This window comes from Hypanus sabinus, chromosome 11 (genome assembly GCF_030144855.1).
Source record: "Hypanus sabinus isolate sHypSab1 chromosome 11, sHypSab1.hap1, whole genome shotgun sequence".
Classification (NCBI taxonomy): Eukaryota; Metazoa; Chordata; class Chondrichthyes; order Myliobatiformes; family Dasyatidae; genus Hypanus; species Hypanus sabinus.
Genome location: NC_082716.1, coordinates 108,885,069 through 108,899,182, shown reverse-complemented (window position 1 = coordinate 108,899,182; position 14,114 = coordinate 108,885,069). Strand labels below are relative to the sequence as shown.

At 49.2% G+C, this 14,114-nt stretch overlaps 1 protein-coding gene across 1 annotated transcript in view; it reads right to left on the bottom strand.

The window, feature by feature from the left end:
• LOC132402271 (dynein axonemal assembly factor 10-like) overlaps window positions 1-13,024 on the bottom strand; it is a 34,978-nt gene extending 21,954 nt beyond the window's left edge. Inside the window, exon 1 of the mRNA XM_059985090.1 lies at window positions 12,192-13,024. Coding sequence (XP_059841073.1) covers window positions 12,192-12,386 — 195 coding nt within the window. The 5' untranslated portion in view covers window positions 12,387-13,024. The remainder of the gene's footprint in view (window positions 1-12,191) is intronic.
• Window positions 13,025-14,114: the final 1,090 nt, after the last annotated feature.

Sequence of the window (14,114 nt, the reverse complement as noted above, 5' to 3'; positions counted from 1 at the left end):
TCAATGTCAGTTAAACAGAAATATTGAGTACAGGCCATCCCCGGCTAACGAACGAGTTCCGTTCCTGAGTCCGTCTTTAAGTTGGATTTGTACGTAAATCGGAACAGGTACATCCAGTATTATTCAGTGTCAATTAGTCAAACATTTGTGTTAGTATATAGTATATAATTTTACCATATAAAACACTTAAGAAACATATGTATTCCAATAATTAAACCACTGCGTTGCTCAGTAGTAATTGTAGCTTTCATCGGAGCAGGGCCTTTCACATGCTCCATTATACTCACATCCTTTAAAATTGTTCCGATCGTTGACCGACTGTAATCTAATGCTTTTCTAATGACCGATGGCGTTTCACCTCTTTCCAAACACTTTATTATTTCCACTTTATTTTCAATCGCGATCGCTTCCCGTCAATGGAACAGAAACACTGTGGGCAGTGGGTCCCAACCTGCGCCGGCTCCCGAGGTCCGCTGGGTCCTAAGGACCACTGCACTGAATTCCCCAGGTCCTAAAATCCACCTCACTGAGACAGGTTATATGGGACAAGTGGGGGCTGTGCTGGGTTTGGGTATTTGATCCTCCACGACATTCCGCGTGGGAATTTAAACTGGAGGTGGCAGTGTTTTTTGTACGAGGTCAAGTTGTGAGCTCGACATCAACCTGGCAAGGATGTTACGGGAGTCACTGGATCGACATTAACCAGGCCTGGGAGTGGTCTGTCACTGGATCGAACTCGGGAAACTCTGTTCTCGAGCCCGGTGCTGATCTCACTGCGCAACCAGCCGACCGGAACGGGCGGGGGGGGGGGGGGAGAGGGGGGGGTGCAGGGTCATGGAGAATCTTACTAAGAAAAATTTAAGCCAAATACAAAGTTAAACGCTCAACACCGTGTCAACAGCAATGACTTAAAATGGTGGACAGCACCGCAATCCAACTTAAAATGGCGGACGGCGTTCTCCTTCCTTGGTTCGTAAGTACGAGTTGTCCGTAAGTCGGACGTTTGTAACTCGGGGACTGCCTGTATTTGTTTTGCAGTTCATGAGGGCAAATTGGCGATGGCATTCCCTGTGTTGTAACAGTTCAACGTGACCCATCAGGGTCTAAGTTCACACAAGAAATTCTGAAGATGCTAGAAATCCAAGCAACACACGCGAAACACTGGAGGAACTCCGCAGGTCATTTGGAGTTCGAGGAGATCCGGTTTGTCACTGAGTACGCTCACGGATTTCTACAGATGCACCGTGAAGTGCATTCTAACTGGCTGCATCACCAGCTGGGTGGGGAGCTACCGCACAGGATCACAGTAAGCTGCAGAGAGATGTCAACTTAGTCAGCTCTCTCATGGGCACTAGCCTCTGAAATATCCAACACATCTTCAAGGAGCAGTGCCTCAAAAAGGCGGCGCCCATCATTAAGGACCCCCGTCACCCAGGTCATGCTCTCTTCTCATTGCTACCATCAGGGAGGAGGTACAGGAGCCTGAAGACACACACTCAGCGATTCAGGAACAGCTTCTTCCCCTCTGCCATCAGGGAGGAGGTACAGGAGCCTGAAGACACACACTCAGTGATTCAGGAACAGCTTCTTCCCCTCTGCCATCAGGGAGGAGGTACAGGAGCCTGAAGACCCACACTCAGCGATTCAGGAACAGATTCTTCCCCTCTGCCATCAGGGAGGAGGTACAGGAGCCTGAAGACACACACTCAGTGATTCAGGAACAGCTTCTTCCCCTCTGCCATCAGGGAGGAGGTACAGGAGCCTGAAGACACACACTCAGTGATTCAGGAACAGCTTCTTCCCCTCTGCCATCAGGGAGGAGGTACAGGAGCCTGAAGACCCACACTCAGCGATTCAGGAACAGATTCTTCCCCTCTGCCATCAGGGAGGAGGTACAGGAGCCTGAAGACACACACTCAGTGATTCAGGAACAGCTTCTTCCCCTCTGCCATCAGGGAGGAGGTACAGGAGCCTGAAGATACACACTCAATGATTCAGGAACAGCTTCTTCCCTTCTGCCATCAGGGAGGAGGTACAGGAGCCTGAAGACACACACTCAGTGATTCAGGAACAGCTTCTTCCCTTCTGCCATCCCATTTCTGAATGGACGTTGAACCCCATGAACACCACTTCACTACTGTTTATTAAGTATTGCGCTGTACTGCTGCTGCAAAGTTAACAAATTTCTTGACGTATACCAGGGATAAACCTGAATTTGATTCATACTGTGACTGTGGGATCCCCAAAGACCCATGGGTCGGTGGCTAATTTATTGTCATGGGAGGGAGCATACCCAGGGTATTGATGTCATGAACATTAGCTTTTTATTACAGGAGCACAGTACATTATAAACATGAATTACATCATCTTAAATTAACATAAATTATACGTAGTACACGGTAATATTAACATATAAACATGAAGACATCAGTGCAAGTTGAGGGAAGTCCAGGGTACAATTAGAGTTCTTTAGGTCAGTTCAGGAACCTGATGGTGGTGTGGAAGCTGTTGTTGAACCCTGAGCTGTGGGTCTTCGTAAGACCATAAGCTATCGGCGCAGAATTAGTCCATTTGGCCCATCGAGTCTGCTCCACCATTCCATCATAGCTGATCCTTTTCTTCTCCCCTCCTCAGCCCCACTCCCCACAACCTTTGATGCTGTGACCAATCAAGAACCTATCAAGCCTTGCCTTGATCTGGCCTCCACAGCTGCCTGTGGTAATAAATCCCACAAATTCACCACCCTCTGGCCAAAGAAGTTTCCCTGCATCCCTGTTTTAAACAGATATCCCTCTATCCTGAGGCTGTGCCCTCTTGTCCAAGACTCCCCTCCCCCCCATAGGAAACATGCTTTCCACATCTATCTAGGCCTTTCAACATTTGAAATGTTTCAATGAGATCCCCCTCATTCCTCTAAATTCTAGCGAGTACAGACTCAGAGGTATAAAGCATTCCTCATATGATAACCCTTTCATTCCCGGAGTCATCCTTGTGAACTTCCTCTGGACCCTCTCCAATGCCGGTACATCTTTTCTTAGATGAGGAGCCCACAACGCCTCACAATACTCAAGGTGAAGCCTCGCCAATGCCTTATAAAGCGTCAGCATCACATCCCTGCTCTTGTATTCAAGCCCTCTTGAAATGAATGCTAACACGGCATGTGCCTTCCTCACCACAGACTCAACCTGCAAGTTAACCTTTAGGGTGGTCTGCACAAGGTCTCTCAAGTCCCTTTTCATCTCAGATTTTTGGACTTTTTTCCCCATTTAGATATTAGTCTACACACTTTTTTTTTTCACTTCCAAAGTGCATGACCATGCATTTTCCAACATTGTATTTCATTTGCCACTTTCTTACCCATTCTCCTAATCTGTCTAAGTCCTTCTGCATCCTACCAGCTCTAACCATGTTAGTAACTTCCCTGTAATACCATGGGCTCTTAACTTGGTAAGCAGCCTCATGTGTGGCACCTTGTCAAAGGCCTTCTGAAAGTCCAAATATACAATATCCACTACATCCCTTTTATCTATCCTATGTGTAATCTCCTCAGGATTCCAACAGGTTTGGCTGGCAAGATTTTCCATTAAGGAAACCGTGCTGACTTTGTTGTATCTTGTCCAGTGTCACCAAGTACTGCATCACCTCATCCTTAACAACTGACTCCAACATCTTCCCAACCACTGAGGTCAGGCTAACTGCTCTATAATTTCCTTTCTGCTGCCTTCCTCCTTTCTTAAGGAGTGGAGTAACATTTGAAACTTTCCAGTCCTCTGGCACCGTGCCAGAATTAAATGATTTTTGAAACATCATTACTAATGCCTCCACAATCTCTAGCACTACTCTTTCAGAACCCTGGGGTTCAATTCATCTGGTCCAGGTGACCTCTGTACCCTTGGGTCTTCCAGCTTTTTGAGCACCTTCTCCCTTGTAATAGTAACTGCACTCACTTCTCATCACTCACACCCCTCAACATCTGGCACACTGCCAGTGTCTTCCACAGAGAAGACTGATGCTGAATACTCATTTACTCCATCTGCCATCTCCCTCTCCCCCATTATTATTCCTCCAGTCTCATTTTCTAGTGGTCCTATATCCACTCTCATCTCTCTTTTGTTTTTTACATACCTGAAAAGGCTTTTACTATCCACTTTGATATTGTTTGCTGGCTTGCTTTCATATTTCACCTTTTCCCTCCTAATGATTCTTTTAGTTGCTCTCTGTAGAGTTTTAAAAGCTTCCCAATCCTCTACCTTCCCACTAATTTTTGCTTTGTTGTATGCCCTCTCTTTTGTTTTTACATTGGCTTTAACTTCCCTTGTCTGCCACGGTTGTACTATTTTGCCATTTGAGTATTTCTTCATTCTTGGAATGCATCAATCCTGCACCTTCCTCATTTTTCCCAGAAACTCACACCGTTGCTGCTCTGCTGTCATCCCTGCCAGCATCTCCTTCCAATTTACTTTGGCCAACTCCTCTCTCATACCTCTGTAATTTCCTCTACTCCACTGAAATACTGCTATATCGACTTTACATTCTCCCTGTCAAATTTCAAGTTGAACTCAATCATATTGTGATCACTGGCTCCTAAGGGTTCTTTTACCTTCAGCTCCCTAATCGCCCCGGTTCATTACATAACACCCAATCCAGTATAGCTGATCCCCTAGTAGGCTCAATGACAAACTGCTCCAAAAAGCCATCTCTTAGGCATTCAACAAACTCACTCTCTTGAGATCTATTTCCACCCTGATTTTCCCAATCGACCTGCATGTTGAAATCTCCCATGACTATCGTAACTTTGCCCTTTTGACACACCCTCTCTATTTCCTATAATAACATGTAGTCCACACCCCAGCTACTTGCTGGGATGCCTGTATATAACCGCCATCAGGGTCCTTTTACCATTGCAGTTCCTTAACTCAACTCACAAGGATTCATCATCTTCTGATCCTGTATCACATCTTTCTACTGATTTGATGCCATTCTTTACCAGTAGAGCCACACCACCCCCTCTGCCTACCTTCCTATCCCTCCGATATAATGTGCAACCTTGGACCTTCAGCTCCCAACTACAACTGTCCTTCAGCCATGATTCAGTGATGGCCACAACATCATACCCAAAAATCTATACTGTGACAAGATCATCCAGCTTATTTCTTATACTCCATGCATTGAGATATTACACTTTGAGTACTGTATTTGCTCCCCTTTTTGACTCTGCATCCCTAATACACTGATACTCACCCTGCTGGCTGCAACCATGTCCCATCACCTGCCTGCCCTTCCTGACAGTCTGACCGCACGCTATCTTTACTTTTTGGCCATCAATCCTCTCCTGAGTCCCATCGCTCCAGTTCCCAAATTAGTTCAAACTCTTCCCAACAGCTCTGACAAACCTGCCCATGAGAATACTGGTTCCCTCGGGTTCAGGTGCAACCCGTCACTTTTGTACAAGTCACACTCCCCCTGAAGAGATCCCAGTGACCCCCTGCCCCCTGCACCAGCTTCTCAGCCACACATTAATCTGCCAAGTCATCCTGGTTCTACCCTCACTGGCGCGTGGCACAGGCAGCGATTCAGAAATGACTCCCCTGGAAGTCCTGCTTCTCAGCTTTCTGCCTAGCTCTCGACAATATCTTTCCAGGTCCTCTTTGCTTTTCCTTCCTGTGTCATTGGTACCGATATGTCCCAAGACATCTGGCTGCTCCCCCTCCCTCTCCAAAATGCCGTGGACATGATCTGCGACGTCCCTGACCCCTGACCCTGGCACCAGGGAGGTAACAAACCATCCGGGTGCCCCGTTCACGTCCACAGCACCTCCTGACTATCGAGTTCCCTATCACTACCGCTCCCCTCTTCCGCCATTGCGCCACGGACCCACGCTCAGTGCCAGTAACCCATTCGCCGTGGCGTTGTCCCGGGAGCTCATCCCCCACAACCGTACGTTGGGTTCAGGTTAGATCCTGAGAAATACGGACACCCAGGAACTGGAAACCTTTATCAGATCTCCCCTCGGCTTCCAACCGTCTTTCGTTGATTCTGTTTATTAGTCTATGGATTGATTGAGTATGCCCACAAGAAAATGCATCTCAGGGTTGCGTATGGAGACATATATGAACTTTGACAATAAATTTACTTTGAAAGCTTCAGAGAAAACAACCCATCTGTCCAAGCTTTCCTTTTTGCCTAGATCCTCTGCAAGGAAAAAGCTAAATGTGATTCCTATTTGGTATGTGCTTAAATAAAATGGAAGTCTGTCAGACAAAATGGTGCAGGTTCCTGTACCTGCTGCCTCATGGCAGCAATCAGGAAAGGGCACGTCCCGGACGCTGAGGGTACCCGATGGTGGATTTTGCCTTCCTGAGATGACTAATTATCATGCAGTCACAGAGCACGACAACACAGAAACAGGCCCTTCGGCCCATCTAGTCCGTGCCATATTATTATTCCGTCTAGTCCCATCAACTTGCACTGGGACCATAGCCCTCCATACCCCTTCCATCAAGTACTTATCCAAACCTCTCCTAAACCCGGGGTTCCCAGCCTGGGGTCCACTGAGCCCTCGGTTAATGGCAGGGATCCGTGGCATAAAAAAGGTTGGGAACCCCTGCCTCAAATGTTGAAATCAAACCACATCCAGTATTTCTCCTGGCACTCGTTCCACGTTCTCACCAGTGAAGAAATTCACCTTTCACCCTTGACCCATGACCTCTAGTTCTAGTCTCATCCAGCCTCAGTGGAAAAAGCCTGCCTGCACTTACCCCCATCTATACCCCTTATTCTCCTTTGCTCCAAGGAATAAAGTCCTAACCTGTTTGACCTTTCTTTATAACTCAGATCAGGTTTAATGCCCCCAGCATGTGCCCTGAAATCTGTTGTTTTTCAGCACCAGTGCAGTGCAATGCATAATAAAAAAAACTATAAATTGCAATCAGAAATACATGTTTAAAAATTAGATTAATAGTGCAAAAAGGGAGCAAAGAACATTATTTATTTATTGAGATAAAGCATGGAATAAGACCTTTCAGTCCTTCGAGCCACACCCAAATTAATCCTAGCCTAATCACAGGGCAATTTACAATGACCAATTAACCTACCAACAGATACATCTTTGGACTGTGGGAGGAAACCGGAACACCCGGAGGAACCCGCGCGGTCACAGGGAGAACGTAGAAACGCCTTGCAGGCAGTGGTGGGAATTGAACCAGGGTCGTGGGTGATGTAAAGTGTTGTGCTAACCGCTACCTACCATGCCACCTAAATATTCAGGCAGTGTTCATGGGCCCAATGCCCATTCAGAAATATGATGGCAGAGAGGAAGAAGCTGTCTCTGAACTTTTGATTTTGTATTTTCAGGCTCCTGTACCCCCTCCCTGGTGGTAGCAATGAGAAGAGGGCTTGACCCGGGCGATGGGGGTTCCTTCATGACGGCCACCACCTTTTTGAGGCATTGCCTTTTGAAGGTGTACTCGATGCTGGGGAGGCCAGTGTCCACAATGGAGATGGCAGAGCTTACAACCCTCTGCGGCTTTTCCCGATCCTGTGCACTGGCTCCTCCGTGCCAGACAGGGAGCGCTCTCCACGGTACATCTGTAGAAATTTGCGAGGAATCCTCAAGTCTCGTGAACTTTCTCCATTTCCTTTGTACCACTTTGATGTACTGTACACGCTTGGCATGAACTGTGTCTCTCTCCGACATCATGAAATAGAGACCCGTACAAAATTTGGTGAGCAGCCCCTGTCCTGAGAGGAAGGACATCGAGAGGGCTAAACACATCCCTGCCTTTGGACACCATGCCAGCTTGGACACTATTAAAGCTCAGAAAGTCAGAGTGTGGAGTTTAATCCTGGCTAATGGTTGGGGTCCATGACACAAAAAAGGTATAACCCCCACTCTGTAAGGAGTTTCTATATGTCATAGAAAACCTACTGCACAATACAGGTCCTTTGGCTAAACATGTACTTACTTTAGAAATTACCCATAGCCCTCTATAAGCTCCATGTACTTGTCCAGGAGTCTCTTGAAAGACCCTATCGTAACTGGCTCCACTGCCGTCGGCAGCCCATTCCACGCGCTCACCACTCTGCGTAAAAAACTTACCCCTGACATCTCCTCTGTGCCCACTTCCAAGCACCTTAAGCCGGTGCCCTCTCGTGCCTGCCATTCCAGCCCCGGACTATCCACATGATCACTGCCTCTCATCACCTTATGTCCCCCACATGCAATGCACGGGTTTTCCCAGGTGCTCTGGTTTCCTTCTACAGTCCAAAATGTACTGTGCAGGCTAATTGGTCACCGTAATTTGTCCTGTGATTAGGCTGTGGTTAAATCAGGGTTGTCAGGGGTTGCTGTGGCAACACTACTTGAAGGGCCAGGAGCTGACTCTGCACTGTACATCATCTCTCCTGACCACTCACCATACCCTGGAGCTCCATCACGGGCACTAACTTCCACCATATCCAGGACATCTTCAGTGAGCGATGCCTCAAAAAGACAGCATCCATCATTAAGGACCCCCATCACCCAGGACATGCCCTCTTCTCATTGCTGCCATCAGGGAGTGGGTACAGGAGCCTGAAGACACACACTCAACGATTCAGGAACAGCCTTTTCCCCTCTGCCACCCGATTTCTGAATGGACGTTGAACCCATGAACACGACCTCACTACTTTATTTCTATTTTTGCACTACTTATTTAATAGAACTATTTACATACTTACTGTAATTCACATTGTTTTCTGCAAAGGCAACAAATTTAACAACTTCTGCCTGCAATATTGAACCTGATTCTGAGTTGACAGGAGAGATCTGGATACAAGTTACAACAACTTTTGTGATAGGTACAAGTCTAATCAAGTTCAAGTTTATTGTCATCTGACTGCACATATACACAACCAAATGAAACAACATTTCTCTGCACCTACATCTCACACACAACACATAAAATGAAATATTACCATAAATAAATTAATAAAATATCATTCACGATGCGCGTAGCGCGCAGCGCAGGTGAACAGCAAGCATCTCACTGTCCTAGTGACGAGATCTCGGTGGTGGCAGGGGATTCATTTACCTCACAGCCTGAGGGGGAAAAACCGGCCAAGATTCTCCCAATCCTCGGTGCTAAACCCAGCCAAATGCTGCCCAAGGTGCCAAACGCCACACCCGAAGTGACCGCGTTCCTGGTGACGGATTAAAAAACAACACTAACTGCGGGAGAAACTTGACGGGTCGGGGGAAGCTGCAGAGGGAAACGGACAACTGGCATTTCAGGCCAAGGCCCTTCATCAGGACCGGCCACTCCTCCCAGAGACAATTTACAACGACAAAACAACCAACTAATCAACATCTGCGGACTGTGGGAGGAAACCAGAGCACCCAGAGGAAACACACATGCTTTACAGGGAGGACGTACTAACTCTCTATCATAGGACCAGAAGATAAAGGAGAAGAATTAGGCCATTTGGCCCATCGAGTCTGCTCTGCCATTTCATCATGACTGATCTATTTTCTCTCTCAGCCTCAATCTCCCGTCTTCTCCACATATCCCTTCATGCCCTGACTAATCAAGACTGTCGACATCTGTTTACAGTCTGCAATTCCTGACGGACAGCAGCAGGAATTGAACTTTAAACTTCAGAACACCGCCCCCCCACCCCCGGCTGTAATAATACCATGCAAACCACAACACTGCTCTTGGTGCCCACCCAGCCTGCCTTCTTGTTTGCGGAACTGAATCTCCCCGACACCCGCCCTGTACAAAACACACACACTCTCTCACACACACACACACAGATCAATGCACAATGACACACACCGATGCACAGTCACACACACTCACAGACACACACACACACACTCACACAGACACACACACACCCACACACAGACGCACACCGACATGCACACCGCCACACACTCACACAGACACACACTCACACAGACACAGACCCACACACACACACACTCACAGACACACACACACACACTCACACAGACACACACACACCCACACACAGACGCACACCGACATGCACACCGCCACACACTCACACAGACACACACTCACACAGACACAGACCCACACACACACACACTCACAGACACACACACACACACTCACACAGACACACACACACCCACACACAGACGCACACCGACATGCACACCGCCACACACTCACAGACACACACACACACACTCACTCACTCACACACACACAGATGCACGTACACACACCAACACGCACACCGCCACACACTCACACACACACAGACACTCACACACACACACACACACAGGCACAGACCCACACACACCCACACCCCCCACACACACACACTCACACAGACACAGACACACACACAGACACACTCACACACACACACACACTCGCACAGACCCCCCACACACACACACACAGACACAGACACACACACACTCGCACAGACCCACACACACACAGAGACACAGACACACACTCACACACACACACACACACACAGAGACACAGACACACACTCACACACACACACTCGCACAGACCCCCCCCACACACACACACAGACACAGACACACACACTCGCACAGACCCACACACACACAGAGACACAGACACACACACAGAGACACAGACACACACTCACACACACACACACACACACACACACAGAGACACAGACACACACTCACACACACACACACACACAGAGACAGACACACACTCACACACACACACTCGCACAGACCCCCCCCACACACACACACAGAGACACAGACACACACTCACACACACACACACACACAGAGACACAGACACACACTCACACACACACACACACACACACACACACACAGAGACGGACACACACTCACACACACACACTCGCACAGACCCCCCACACACACACACACACAGACACAGACACACACACACTCGCACAGACCCACACACACACACAGACCCACACACACACAGAGACACAGACACACACACACACACACACACACACACACACACACACACACAGAGACACAGACACACACACAGAGACACAGACACACACACACACTCACACAGACCCACACACACAGAGACACAGACACACACACAGAGACAGACACACACACACACAGACACACACTCTCACACACACACACACACTCGCACAGACCCCCCACACACACACACACACACACACACACACAGACACACACACACTCGCACAGACCCACACACACACAGAGACACAGACACACACTCTCACACACACACACACACACACACACACAGACACAGACACACACTCACACACACACACTCGCACAGACCCCCCCACACACACACACACAGACACAGACACACACACTCGCACAGACCCACACACACACAGAGACACAGACACACACACAGAGACACAGACACACACTCACACACACACACAGAGACACAGACACACACTCACACACACACACACACACACACAGAGACACAGACACACACTCACACACACACACACACACACACACACACAGACGGACACACACTCACACACACACACTCGCACAGACCCCCCACACACACACACACAGAGACACAGACACACACACACTCGCACAGACCCACACACACACAGAGACACAGACACACACACACACACACAGACACACACTCACACACACACACTCGCACAGACCCCCCACACACACACACACAGAGACACAGACACACACACACTCGCACAGACCCACACACACACAGAGACACAGACACACACACACACACACAGACACACACTCACACACACACACTCGCACAGACCCACACACACACAGAGACACAGCCCCACACAAAATCGAAACTGGCATGAATCGATGTCAGTGTCAGCTGACGTCACGCGCCACGCCCACAGGGCATCCGTTTGTCTCCACAGACCCTGCCCGACATGATGTGTCTTTCTGTGATTGCAGCAGAGTCGGAACCTGGCCTGAGCCTCTCCACTCCGCCAGTGTGCCCATTGTTCAAGAACACATCGGAACCGTTATTTTCCCAAACAACCGGAACAATGAATCCTCGCAGTTGTACGTGTGACGCTGCTTGGTCCCGGGACTCTGCCTTCGCCTTCCCTTTCAATACAGTACAACTGAAACACTGAAGAAAGGAAACTAAATACAAATGAAACAATAGATTTACCGTGTGCACGTGTCGGATCTCCCCGCTCGCTGTCCCGTACACTCCGATTACCCCGTTGCCCGGTGTCCCGGAGCTGCAGCCCGTCCCCAGGCACACGAACCGGTTGCTGCACGGGATCCAGAGGCACCCGAACGGGATGAGAGGCAGTTTGCGATGGGACACCGACACCAAGCGAGGTTTGGGGCTGTCTGACATCCTGCGGGGACCCTAACCGGAGTGGAAGACGAGGGAGGTGAAAAATCACTCAGTGATCCTTCTTGGGAGAGAGAATAAGATTTAATTCCAATAACGCAGAACACGTTTTGAGCGCAACTGATTGAAATTGTCTACGTGCAATTCTATTTAAAGAATTTCGATTCTTCTGCCTCGCTCCAAACTAACGACAGACAGGGGAAAAAAAATACAACTTAAAGCATTGCGATGAGATCTGGAGTGGGAAGGGTTTAGCAGGGCCGATCCCAGGCCGTGGCTCCGACACCCACAACTGAAGCAGAAAGTGAAAGTTTGAGGGAGGCGGAGTCGGCCTCCGGGCTTCCGCCCCGCCGGGACACTGACCCCGCCTGGCCGCCGGGGGAACAGTCCGCACTCGGGGCATTCTGCCCCGGGGGTCGCCCAGAAGACCCTCCACGGGACTGCGGGGCTCTGGTTACGTAGCCGATGAGCTAATTGAATGGCGCACAGCAAGCTCCCACCGGAGGGGGAAGGGCTTGCTCTCAGTTCTGCCCTGTATGTTAGTTTGCGTGTGTTATGTGTGTGTGTGTCTATGTTTCTGTGTAAAGGCTTCTATCTGCCAGACACTGAGCCCCTGGGTCCCCTTCCCCTTTGATCCCATTTGCCCACCATCCCTCTCCTTACCCCCCCCATCCCCCACTTTCCTCCTGATCTACCCGGTCCTACACCCACCCCTGCCCAAATCACCGTCTCATTCCCCTCCTTCGTCCGGCCATCACGTTTCCCAGGGGGCCCTCTCCCCACCTCCATACTCCAACTTCCTCTCCAAACAGATTCCACCATCTGCAGCCCTCTCTCACCATTCCCACTCCCTCCTCCTCCTCCACCTGCCTAACACTCCCCTCCATCGCCTACCGACCCATTCCCTTCGTGTATTGACACCAGCTCTTCCCTCTCTTTAAGCCCAGATGAGGGTCTTGATCCAAATATCAACCAACCATTTTCCTCCACAGATGCCACCAGACCTACTGATCTCCTCAGGAGTCTTATTTGTTGCCCACTCCCCACCTCCCTTATCCAGTGCCGCTCCACACCCAATCAGATTCCACCGTCTGCAGCCCTTTGTTGCCTCCACCAATCACCTCCCAGCCCCTGTTGCTATTGCTACACCCAACTGCCAATCAAATCCTCCACACCTGGATCCACCAATCACCTGCCAGCTACTGCCTTGTCCCACCCCCTTCTCCCCTATATATTGATCATCTCTCCCTGGTGCTCTGTTGATTTATGGAGAGGCAGCTCATTCAGTTTTAGATAGATTGGGATGTCCTATAGGCCAGGGCACTTACAACCTGCAGTGGAGTGTTCCGGATCACACGGGGGATTGAGCTGGATGAGATGCCTCCTGACCTGCAGAGAGAAAAATTGAGCCTTGCATACTGGATTTCATAGTGGAGTGTGGGCCTGTCGCATTTGATGTATTCTGTTTTAATGGGTTGTTGGGATTATACCAGCAGAGTTAATAAATGATTGGGATGGATAATTAGGGAGAATGTGCAAGAGTATGGTCCTGGGGATTTGAGGATTAGCCCAAGAGCAGCCTGGCCAGGAGTTGTCCCTTGGAAATTTCCAGATGCGGGGATAAGATTTACTGTTTCCGGGGGTTTTGTGGATGGTGAGGGGGTGGTCATCTACAGGGCTGTTTGTACCTTTTTGCTTGTCTTTACAGATGGTTCCAAAGACCCAGTTAGT